The following is a 13,244-nucleotide window of genomic DNA, read 5'->3' as shown; positions in this document are numbered from 1 at the left end:
AAGAAGGCATTAAGAGAGGAAAAACCAAAAGCAGAAAATGAGTAGTGATAGGAAGAAGTCTTTTATAGCAAACACTTCATAGACTTGGTGGAGGGAAGCTCAGTAGAGCAAATGTGAAGTGGGCATTGACAGCTGCAGTGGCTCTGATCAGGACTCTAAAGACTGTAGAAATGTACTAATGTGGGAGTAGGGATGATTTTCTTCTTCTGTCTTTTACTAATTAATTACATATGTATATGTGAAATCATTTCAAGACTTTTACTACTTTTTCCCGTTTTCACATTTCATGAAACCATTTAAATGAACTTTTCTCATGGACCATTCCTATCAATGTCTTGTCTTAATTGGGACATTTTTGAGTTACCAGTTTTTCAGAGAATGCCACCTTCTAATCATCTCTGTTTCAGGTTTTTCATCCCAATCACAACTACACATTATATCAGGAAGGTTGTTTATTTGGTTTGTTGTTCTTATTTAACTGGTGAAATATATTCATTAAATAAAAAGATTTTCAATTGAAAATAAGTCTGGTCCATGTGGCTTAGTGGTTGAGTGTCAATCTATGAATCACAAGTTCACGGTTGGATTCTAGGTCGGGGTATATGCTAGAGTTGGGGCTTGAACCACAGTGGGGGGCATACAGGGGGCAGTCAACCAATGGTTCTCTGTCTTTCTCTCCCTTTGCCTTCCTCTCTGAATCAATAAAAAATATTTTTAAAAAGTAAATAACAGTGTTCAGATAAGGCACATAAACTAGGTCTCCTTTTTGTGGCCTATGAACTAGGTCTCCTTTAGATTTGGGACTCTCTGGGAGGGCTCTATCTCATCCAGAATGGTGTGATCACCTGTGTCTAAGTACATGGGAGAGAGTAAGCAACCTAGGCAAGAGGCAAGCTTGTCCAGTGCTAAGTCTAGTTGGAAGTATTCATTTTTCCTTTTATTCTGGTTTTCTAGTTTATGTATTATATTTATTTCTCATTTCCATTCTTTTATTTTTATTTTTGTTAATCCTCACCTGAGTCATTTTTTCACTGATTTTTAGAGAGTGGAAGGAATGGGGAGAGACAGAGTGAGAAACATTGATGTGAGAGAGACACATCTATTATGGGGAGACCAGGATCAGGGATTGGGCCTACAACCGAGGTACATCCCCTTGAATGGAATCCAACCTGCCATCCTTCAGTCTGTGGGCTGATGCACTATCCATTGTGCCAAATTGGCTAGGGCTATTTCTCATTTCCGTTATTAAGTTAATATATCATTGACTGACAATCTAAAGGAACAGAGCATTGGAGGGTAATTATTTGTCTGTAAGGAGAGCACAAAGCATGTAAAATAATAACATTATCAATTCTGTGCAAGACACTATTCTAAACATTTTATGTTATCTTAATTTAACCCTCCCATTCACCCTATTATACCATTTTCTTCCACATGAGGAAACAAAGACAGAGTTTTGCTCTAGAGCTAGTTAAAGGTGGAACCTGCATCCCACCCCAGCTATGACTGAATGTACCTTCTCCACTTTTCCTTCAGTTAAAAAAAAAAAAAAAGTGACCAGGAAGACAACTGACATGTCCTTACTTGCCCAGAACATGGCTTTTCCCTCATTGACTCTAATGAAACAAAAGCCTTACCAATGGATGCTGCTGTCTATTATGAACCTAACACACTGTGTCATTATCAGTCATTATTAGTGAAAGTGTCCTTTCCCCATCCCATTCTGACATCATGGAGGGGCAGGTTTATATCTTGTTCAGCTCTGAGGGCCCTGTCTCTAGTGCTCAGTAAATGTTGACCAAGGGAAGAATTTAACCAGAGCCAACCTTAGGATAGGATGCACTTCTGCTAAAGTTTTACCTTATAAGGTTGCAAACATTTTTATTTTAAAAAATTACTTGTGGATGGAAGGAGGGAGAGAGAGAGAGAGAGAGAGAGAGAGAGAGAGAGAGAGAGAAAGAAGGATTGGGCCTAAATGGGCAGTCGGACATCCCTCTCACAATCCAGGACTGCTGGCTCCCAACTGCTCACCTGCCTGCCTTCCTGATTGCCCCTAACTGCTTCTGCCTGCCAGCCTGATCACCCCCAATCACTTCGCTGCCAGCCTGATTGATGCCTAACTGCTCCCCTGCCAGCCTGTTTGCCCCCAACTTCCCTCCTCTGCCGGCCTGGTCACCACTAACTGCCCTCCACTGCAGGGTTGATCGCCTCCAACTGCCCTCCCTTGCAGGCCTGGTGCCTCCCAACTGCCTGGTGCCTCCCCTGCTGGCCATCTTGTGGTGGCCATCTTCTGTCCACATGGGGGCAGGATCTTTGACCACAGGGGGGCAGCCATATTGTGTGTTGGAGTGAAGGTCAATCTGCATATTACTCTTCTATTAGATAGGATAGAGGCCTGGTGCAGGGGTGGGGGCCAGCTGGTTTGCCCTGAAGGGTACCCGGATCAGGATAGGGGTTCCCTTGGGGCGTGGGGCGGCCTGAGCAAGGGGCCTGTGGTGGTTTGCAGGCCAGCCACGCCCCCTGGTGACCCAAGTGGAGGCCCTGGTATCTGGAATTTATTTACCTTCTACAATTGAAACTTTGTAGCCTGGAGCGGAGCCAAGCCTCCTGCTCGCTCCGTGGCCAGCAGCCATTTCTGTTGGGGTTAATTCACCTTCTATAATGGAAACTTTGTAGCCTGGAGTGGAGGCCTAGGCCAGCCAGGGCAGGTGGAAAGCTTTGCTTCCTCCATTGCTGGGGGCAACCCTGGCCTGCTCTCTCCAGCTCCGTGGCTGCCGCCATTTCTGTTTGGATTTGTTTACCTTCTATAATTGAAACTTTGTAGCTTGAGTGGAGGCTTAGGCCTGCAAGGGCAGGCGTAAAGCTTGGCTTCCTCCGTTGCCTGGGCAACCTTGCTCTCTGTGGCTGTAGCCATCTTGGTTGGGTTTATTTGCATATATGCTCCTGATTGGTTGGTGGGTGTGGCTTGTGGGTGTAGCGGAGTTAGGGTCAATTTGCATATTACTCTTTTATTAGGTAGGCTATCTCTTAAGTGACTGATCGACCATTCAACTGGTCGAACAGACACCAGGCTCATGGCTGGTGAGTGCAGCTGTAGTGGCACAAGACTCTCCTTCCTCTGCAGCAGTGCTACCAAGCGGTGGCTGTGGCTGGCACAGCTGGGATGAGAGGTAGCAGCGCGATGCTCGGCCTGGGTTCGGGTTCCTCCTCAGCTGCCTGCCACTTTATGCACTACTACATCCCTCGGGGGATGTTGGACTGCCGGTTTCGGCCTGATCCCCACTGGCCAAACAGGCCTGTGGGGATTAGGCCGAAACCAGCTGTCAGACATCCGCTGAGGGGTCCCGGATTGCGAGAGGGTGCAAGCCAGGCTGAAGGACCCTACTGGTGCACGAATCCATGCACCCGGCCTCTAGTATTAAAATGTTACAAAACAACTCAGGCCTAAGAGAAAATAAGAGTCACTATCTCTCCTAAGCACTGTGAGAGCTCCTCTCTTCTCCTTGGATGCTAAGCATATGAGTCCTGTGTATGCTTTGAGTCTTACGTTTTTCCAATCTAACAGATCCAACCAGGAAGAACTTCCCCAAAGCTGAAAAAGTAACCCTTTTTAAAAGAAAAAAGTTGTTCTGATTTATGTGGCTTTCATATTCATCTCCCTTAATCCCAGGTGTTACTTTCTGACTGACTGGCCTTATACATGTAACTTCACTTCCTTGGCCTGGGTTTCCTTTTCAGCAAGATGGCTACACAAAGGATGCTCTCAGAGAGTGGATGAGAGATTAAAGTACATAACATGTGTGCCTTCTCTAGTGCAGAAATGGGCATACAGTGGGTGGTCAAATAAATGCCGAGAAGATCTAAAATCAAATGCGATGAACAGTTCGATTATGTTATTAATCATATGTTGTTCAGTGACAATAAAATTAATCCACAATCAAGTCACAACACTGAATTTCCTTTATACTTATGGCATTCTGATCTACCATTTGGTCATTTGCAAACATATTCTATTTCCTCTACTAAATTGTAAATCTCTAGGGGACGAGAAACAAGATTTGGTTAATATGGCAATCACCTCCTCGGGCCCAGTTATGTATCCCCTGGTAGGGACTTTATTCTTTTTCCTCAGAGTGCTACTCAAAACCACCATGACCTTAAAAGCAATCATGCTTTTCGGAAATTAAATCAATGATTCTAGCTTTCTCCCTCTATTGACCATATCCTCAGACCTTATAGGCAAATGATTCAGGACAGGTCTTGCATATTTTAGGCTTTGCTATCTAAGCTTGATGCTTTTTACAGACATCTAAGTGTATTAAGGGACTGATACATATTGCCACTTATCATTCATTCATTCACTCATCCATCTATCCCACCAATCATGAGTCTGTATCTATGAAATGTTCTAGTCCTATGAAGATAGTAGTAAATAAGACAAAGTTTCTCTGATCCATTGAAAATTAAAAAAATTACAAACCTGGAAAAAGAAGATGGCTGCTGACAGGAAGGCAGACTGCAAGATAGTGTGTGAGTGAGAAAACAAAGGGAGAATGTGTGGTTGGGAGTGTTTGTTGGTGAGTTGAGGGACAGCTATACTCCAGGAGACTGTGGGGGACCGGGCAGCCCCCACTGCTGCTGGGTTCCCTCCTGGAGCGACCGGCTCGGATGCGGAGACTGCGCCATCTTGAAGGGGAAAGTGGATGTTATTGGAAACCTGAAAAGCCTGGGGAATCTACAACTACGGCTTATTCTCTTTCTTATTCCCATAGTGGCGCTCACTTGGGGACCAGTGTTCTGGGGTTCACAGCTGTTCAGTAGGACTATGGGAATAAGAAAGAGAATAAGCCGTAGTTGTAGATTCCGAGGAGCTCTACACTCCCTCACGGAAAGGTCAGATTTCGCCTGGGATAAGGTTAGGTCTGTGGTCCCAGCCGGAGAGAGAAACGCGCAAGGCGGGAGCTGGAGAACCTGCGCCTAGAAAAATCCGTGGCTGTTGGGGCTGGCGTGATCCATGAATGTGGAAGGGGGTCCGCAGAGCTGCTAACAGAAGGAAACTCTAAAAAGCAACCCATTTTGATCTGGGCGCAAAAGGACAGCCTAAAAATTTTAAAAGTGTGCCGGCTGCTTAGACTCAAGGGGAAAAAAGACTGCACAGACTTGCGCACAGCCCCGGAGTTCACACACTTACTCTGGCTCTTTCCTCCCCCCCCCCCCCCTTTAAATCCTTGCTTCTGATTACTAAGCATAATAGACTGCAGGGGAAAGTTGTTTTTCTGGAACCTGGGGATCAGAGTGGGGAATGACCACCAGAGAACCAGCTCTGGAGCAACCCACTCCCCCAAACCAGTATTAAGTGCCACAGGGAAAACAAAACCTAAACACTAGCTAGAGAGGACCTATAGACCCAGAGGTCAATCAAGAAACTGCCACCCAGGGGTTGAATTACAAATTGACTCTTGTGTAAACACAAATAAAGGAATATATAAGAAATAAAGACATACTGCTTGCTTAAAAATCAGGACTGGCTTACAACACTGAGGAGCAGTGGAACGCAGGGAACTTCGGAACTTCAATACTGTCCTGACTAGGAAACAGGCATGCCCAACAGAACAGTAGAGGAAGTGAATGACCTTCACTACTGCACATTTTTACTTTTATTTCAACTTTTACTTACAAAACTAATTTTTTTCTTTTTTCCTCACTTGATTTTACCTTTTTAATTATTACATTTTTATTTTCAATCAGTATTATTACTACTGCTATTTTACCTTTTTTTTTTTTTTAAAAAAGTGTCCTTTTATTTTCTCTTTATTTTACTTTGGGATTATTGTTCTACATTCTATTTTCATCTTTCCTTTAGCATCATTTCACTCTATCTCAACTTTACCTTTATGCCATCACTCTCTTCCTCATTTTTACCCTTTTGTTGTCCTGTTTCTCTTACCCTATTCCTGCTTTAGATTTTCCCTATTCCTTCTTTTTACCGTTAAAATTTCACCCTACTTATATATCTAATTTCCAATCCCCTGCTCCAAGTCCATACACACCTCTCTCTTCTCTTTCTTCACTATCCAAAAAAAATTTCTCTCTTTCCTTTTGTTGTTGTTTGCTTGATTGTTGATTTTATCAATTTTTTATGCTTGTTTGTGAGATTGTTTTTCTTTTTGTTTTTTTGTTTTGTTTTTTGCGTCTGTTTTCCCTCACCTAGCTTGATATTAGTTGTTGTTTGTAGTTTGCATTCATCTCCAGGTACTTGTTGCTGACATTTGTTGGGATTAGTGGCTGTTCTATTGGAGTTTTCTCCCCATATATATATAGTTTGTTTCCCTATTCTTTCTTATTCTCTTTCTTTTCTCTCTTACTTTTTTTCCCTTTTCCCAATTTCATTTTTGCACTCCTTTTTTTTCTCTTCTTCTTTCTCTCCTATCCTCTGATTTGCCTTTCTCTGGTAGTCACCTTTATTTGGGGTTATTAATATCGTGAATACATTTCTGTTCAGTGCCTTGTGCATTGTACCTGGTTGTGTCATATTTTGTGCCTTTAAATCAACGCAGGAGAGAACTACATAACCAGACACCCAGAGAAGAGAGATCATGGAAAGACAAAGAAACAGCCTACATAAGAAAGAAAAGCAGGCATTACCAGAAAAGTAAGTAAACAAAATGGAGGAAAGCAACCTGTCAGAGAAAGAATTCAGAGAAGTGGTCATAAGGTGGATGAAAAGAATGGAAGACAAATTCGACAATATGTGTAAGAACCAAGAGGAAATGAAGAAGAACCAAGAAGAAATGAAAAATGACATCGCTACTGTAAAGAACACAATAGAAAGCATTAAGAGTAGACTAGAAGAAGCAGAGGACCGCATCAGTGATCTAGAAGACAAGGTAGGAAAAAATACCCAAATATAGCAGCTTCTAGAAAAAAAAAAATTAAAAAGCAGGAGGAGAGCCTAAGGGAACTTTGGAACAACACAAAACAAAAGAATATGCGCATAATAGGGGTGCCAGAAGGAGAGGAAACTGAGCAAGGAATAGAAAACCTGTTTGAAGAAATAATGACAGAAAACTTCCCTGATATAGGGAAGAAAAACCCCACACAAATCCAAGAAGCTTACAGAGTCCCAAGCAAAATGAAACTGAAAAGACTGACACCAAAGCACATTCTAATTAAATTGGCAAACACCAACGACAAAATAAGAATCTTAAAAGCGGCCAGAGAGAGACAGAAAATTACCTACAAAGGATACCCCATCAGACTAGAGACTGATTTCTCAACAGAAACACATCAGGCCAGAAGGGAATGGAATGAAATATACAAAGTCATGCAAAGGAAGGGTCTGAATCCAAGAATACTGTACCCAGCAAGGCTATCAATCAAAATTGAAGGTGAAATCAGGAGCTTCACAGACAAAAAAGGACTAAGGGAATTTATTACCACCAAATCAACAATGCAAGAAATGCTAAAGGGTCTGCTGTAAAAAAAAAAAAGAAAAAAGAAAAAGAAAAAGAAAAAAAGAAAGAAATAGGAAGCAAAGAAGGAACACAGGGGTAAAGAATAAAAATGGCGACAAATAAGTACCTGTCAATAATAACTTTAAATGTAAATGGATTAAGTGCCCCAATCAAAAGACATAGGGTAACGAATTGGATAAGAAAACATGACCCATATATCTGCTGTCTACAAGAAACCCACCTCAGAAAAAATGACACACACAGACTGAGGATAAAGGAATGGAAAAAGGTTTTCCAGGTGAATGGAAATGAAAAAAAAAGCTGGGGTATCAATACTTATATCTGACAAATTAGATCTCAAAGAGAAAGACATAAAAAGACATAAGGAATGCCACTTCATAATACTAAAGGGAGTAATCCAACAAGAAGGAATAACTCTGGTAAATATATACGCACCCAATACAGGAGCACCCAAATACATAAAAAAAAAAAAAAAAACTCCTGGAGGATATCAAGGTAGAGATTGACAGCAATACAATCAAAGTAGGAGACTTTAATACCCCACTATCACCATTGGACAAATCCTCTAAACAAAAAATCAGCAAAGAAACATCAATCCTAAATGACTCACTAGACCAGAATTAATTGACATCTTCAGAACATTTAACCCCAAAGCCACAGAATATACATTCTTCTCAAGTGCACATGGGTCATTTTCAAAGATAGACCATATATTGGGGCAAAGTCTCTTCAAATTCAATAAGATAGAAATCATATCCAGCATCTTCTCAGATCACAGTGTCATAAAACTGGAAATCAACTAGAATAAAAACAATCCAAAAAAAGCAAACACATGGAGACTAAACAGCATGCTATTAAACAATGACTGGGTTACCAGAGAGATCAAAGAAGAAATAAAAAATATCATGGTAACAAACGACAATGAAAACACAACAATCCAAAATCTATGGAACATAGCGAAAGCAGTCTTGAGAGGGAAGTTCATAGCTCTACAAGCCTACTGCAAAAAACAAGAAACAATGGTAATATATTACCTAACCCTACAACTCAAAGAGTTAGAGAGCAACAAGAAAAACCCAGTGTAAGCGAAAGGAAGGAAATAACAAAGATCAGAGCGGAGATAAATGACATAGAGACCAAAGAAACAATACAAAAGATCAACAAAACCAAGAGCTGGTTCTTTGAAAGGATAAACAAGATTGATGAATCTCTAGCCAGGCTCACCAAGAAAAACAAAGAGAGAGGACCCAAATAAACAAAATCAGAAATGAAAGAGGAGAAATAACAACAGACCCCACCGAAATACAAAGGATTGTTAAAAAATACTATGAACAACTCTATTCCAACAAAATGGACAACCTGGAGGAAATGGACATATTCCTAGAAAAATACAACCTTCCAAAACTCAATCAGGAAGACTCTAAACACCTCAATAGGCCAATAACTATGGAAGAAATTGAAGCAGTCATCAAAAAGCTTTCAGCAAACAAAAGCCTAGGGTCAGACAGCTTCACAGGGGAGTTTTACCAGACATTCAAGGAAGAACTAAAACCTATCCTCCTCAGACTATTCCAAAAAATTCAAGAGGAAGGAACACTTCCAAGCTCCTTCTATGAAGCCAAAATCACCCTAATACCAAAATCAGATAAAGACAACACAATGAAAGAGAATTACAGGCCAACATCCCTCATGAACATAGATGCCAAAATCCTCAACAAAATTCTAGCAAATCGGATCCAGGAATACATCAGAAAGATCATACACCATGACCAAGTAGGATTTATCCCAGGGATGCAAGGATGGTACAATATCTGCAAATCAATAAACGTGATATATCACATAAACAAATTGAGAGACAAAGATCACATAGTCATATCAATTGATGCAGAAAAAGCATTTGACAATATCCAACACCCTTTCTTGATAAAAACTCTCAGCACGGTGGGAATAGAAGGATCATACCTCAACATAATAAAAGCCATCTATGATAAACCCACAGTCAACATCATACTCAATGGGCAAAAACAAACCATTTCCCCTAAGAATAGGAACAAGATAGGGATGCCCACTCTCACCACTCCTGTTTGACGTAGTACTGGAAGTATTAGCCATTGCAATTAGACAAGAAGAATAAATAAAAGGCATCCAAATTGGAAAAAAAGAAGTAAAGCTGTCCTTATTTGCAAATGACATGATATTGTACATAAAAAACCCGAAAGACTCTATCAAAAAACTATTATACTTAATAAATGAATTCAGCAATGTAGCAGGATACAAAATCAATGCCAAGAAATCTATGGCATTTCTATACACCAATAGTGAACTTACAGAATGAGAGACTAAAAAAGCAATCCCATTTACCATCGCACTAAAAAAATTAAGATACCTAGGAATAAACTTAACTAAGGAGGTAAAAGACCTATACGCAGAAAACTACAGGACACTGAAAAAAGAGATAGAGGACGATGTAAACACTGAAAAAAGAGATAGAGGACGATGTAAACACTGAAAAAAGAGATAGAGGAAGATGTAAACAGATGGAAGAACATGCCATGTTCATGGATTGATAGAATCAACATCATTAAAATGTCCATACTACCCAAAGCAATCTATATATTCAATGCACTCTCCATTAAAATACCAACAGCATATTTCACAGACCTAGAAAGAACTCTCCAAAAATTCATCTAGAATAAAAAAAGACCCTGAGAGGGAAACCAAGATGGCGGCATAGTAAACAACTAAACTGCTGCCTCGCACAACAATGTCAAAACTACAATAAAAGACAAAACGTCTATCACCCAGAATCACAGGAAAGCTGGCTGAGTGGAAGTTCTACAACTAGAAGGAAAGAGAAAAGAGCATTGAGACATGCACGAGTGCTGAAAAGCTGAGGTACGGAGGCGCGCGAATCTGGCTGGCGGCGGGGGACTGGGTGCCCTGCTTTTTTCAACCCAAAGGGAGACAAGCTCCTGATTACTCTGAACTCCAGTTTCTGGGGAGACGCTGGGGACCCAAACTCCTATGGGGAGAAGCTGGACTGTCTGCCATCGGGTCGGAAAATGAGGGTGACTTTCTTGCAGAGGTGCACCCAGCAATCATTGTTTACTGCGCAGGACACGGGGACTTAGAAACATGGAAATGCAGAGATGGCTGACTGGCAGCCATCGCTGTTTACTACGCCCTAGCCTAGTGACTCCCTGAGACCCCACCCCGCACAATCTACAAACCCACCCAAGTTCCACGCAGCGGCTTTTGCATATAAATGGCCTGCCCTATCGCAGCTTAACCTAACAAACTGCAGCTCTGGTCAGACAGCTCCAAAACCTCCAAACACCAAGCAAAGAGGAGAAAACTGCAGTTCTCGCTGTAGCTCCTGGCTGGGTGGCCTCAGACAGTAGCTGATCTGCACCTGATTGGAGATCCAGAAGCTAGTGTATCTAGTGGTCAGTGTGAGATGACACCAGATTTCAACTACTCACATCCATAAGTGACACATTCAAGAGGCAGACTCAGTGAGCACCAAAGCCCCACTGAAGCAAGTCCTGCCCCATAAGCGTGTCTCCGGCACAGTTCTTACATTATAGACACAGCGGGTCCTCACAGCCAATTGGCCTGGAGGTCAAATCCTCCCAGTGACACCAACAACAATCAAGACTTAACTACAACAAGGCTGAACACACAGTCCACAAAGGGGTGCAACAAGAGTGTCTACCTCAGGTAACAGGGGAGGCCGACCCACTAGGACATATAGAACACCTAGCACACAAAACCACCCTACCAACTCAGGGAAGCAGCCAAAATGTGGAGACAAAGAAACAGATCACAAACGAAAGAAATGGAGGAAAACAAACGACTGGATATAGAGTTCAAAACCACGGTTATAAGGTTTTTCAAGAATTTCCTAGAAAAGGCCGATAAATTTAGCCAGACCCTCAAGGATATGAAAAAGGACCAACTAGAAATTAAACATACACTGACTGAAATAAAAAATATTATACAAAGTCCCAACAGCAGACTAGAGGAACGCAAGAATCAAGTCAAAGATTTGAAATACAAAGAAGCAAAAAACACTCAACCAGAAAAGCAAAAAGAAACAAGAATCCAAAAAGTTGAAAATAGTATAAGAAGCCTCTGGGACAACTTTAAGCGTACCAACATCAGAATTATGGGGGTGCCAGAAGAAGAGAGACAGCAAGATACTGAAAACCTATTTGAAGAAATAATGACTGAAAACTTCCCCCACCTGGTGAAAGAAATAGACTTACAAGTCCAGGAAGCACACAGAACCCCAAACAAAAGAAATCCAAAGAGGACCACACCAAGACACATCATAATTAAAATGCCAAGGGCAAAAGACAAAGAGAGAATCTTAAAAGCAGCAAGAGAAAAACAGTTAATTACCTACAAGGGAGCACCCATATGATTGTCAGCTGATTTCTCAACAGAAACTATGCAAGCCAGACGGGAGTGGCAAGGAATATTCAAAGTGATGAACAGCAAGAACCTGCAACCAAGATTACTCTACCCAGCAGAGTTATCATTCAGAATTGAAGGTCAGATAAAGAACTTCACAGATAAGAAAAAGCTAAAGGAATTCACCACCACCAAACCAGTATTATATGAAATGCTGAAAGATATTCTTTAAGAAGAGGAAGAAGAAAAAAGTAAAGATAAAAAGTATGAACAACAAATACATATCTATCAACAAGTGAATCTAAAAATCAAGTGAGCCAAAACCGGTTCGGCTCAATGGATAGAGCGTCGGCCTGCGGTCTGAAAGGTCCCAGGTTCGATTCCGGTCAGGGCATGTACCTTGGTTGCGGGCACATCCCCAGTAGGGGGTGTGCAAGAGGCAGCTGGTCGATGTTTCTCTCTCATCGACGTTTCTGACTCTCTATCCCTCTCTCTTCCTCACTGTAATAAATCAATAAAATACATTAAAAAAATAAAAAAAATAAAAATCAAGTGAATTAAAAATATGAGGAACAGAATAAACTGGTGAATATAATAGAATCAGGGGCATAGAAAGGGAGTGGACTTATAATTCTCAGGGGGAAAGGGGTGTGGGGGTGTGGGAAGAGACTGGACAAAAATCATACACCTATGGATGAGGACAGTGTGGGGGGAGGTAAGGGCAGAGGGTGGGGTGGGAACTGGGTGGAGGGGAGCTATGGGGGAAAAAAGAAGAAACAATCGTAACATCTGAATAATAAAGACGTATTAAATTAAAAAAAAAAAAGACCCCGAATAGCCACAGCAATCCTGAGGAAAAAAAACAAAGTAGGTGGGATCTCAATACCAGATCTCAAGCTGTATTACAAAGCCACTGTTCTCAAAACAGCCTGGCACTGGCACAAGAACAGACATATAGACCAATGGAATAGAATAGAGAACCCAGATATCGACCCAAACCACTATGCTCAATTAATATTTGACAAAGGAGGCATGAACATACAATGGAGTCAAGACAGTCTCTTCAATAAATGGTGTTGGAAAATTGGACAGATACATGCAAAAAAAATGAACCTAGACCACCAACTTACACCATACACAAAAATAAACTCAAAATGGATAAAGGACTTAAATGTCAGATGGGAAACCATAAAAATCTTAGAAGAAGCCATAGGCAACAAAATAGCAGACATTTGTCGTAGCAATATCTTTAGCGATACACTTCCTAGGGCAATGGAAACTAAAGAGAGAATAAACGCCGAAACCGGTTTGGCTCAGTGGATAGAGCGTCGGCCTGTGGACTGAAGGGTCCCA

At 41.4% G+C, this 13,244-nt stretch overlaps 1 protein-coding gene across 1 annotated transcript in view; it reads left to right on the top strand.

Annotated features, from left to right (window-relative positions):
• Nucleotides 1–1,574, top strand: part of LOC307094266 (uncharacterized protein) — a 37,070-nt gene extending 35,496 nt beyond the window's left edge. Inside the window, 1 exon segment of the mRNA XM_079762946.1 lies at nt 1–1,574. Within this exon segment, the coding sequence (XP_079619072.1) occupies nt 1–45 (45 nt within the window). The 3' untranslated portion in view covers nt 46–1,574.
• The last annotated feature ends 11,670 nt before the right edge of the window (nt 1,575–13,244 follow it).

This window comes from Cnephaeus nilssonii (genome assembly GCF_951640355.1).
Source record: "Cnephaeus nilssonii genome assembly, chromosome: 22".
Taxonomy (NCBI): Eukaryota; Metazoa; Chordata; class Mammalia; order Chiroptera; family Vespertilionidae; genus Cnephaeus; species Cnephaeus nilssonii.
This window is presented reverse-complemented; position numbering and strand designations above follow the sequence as displayed.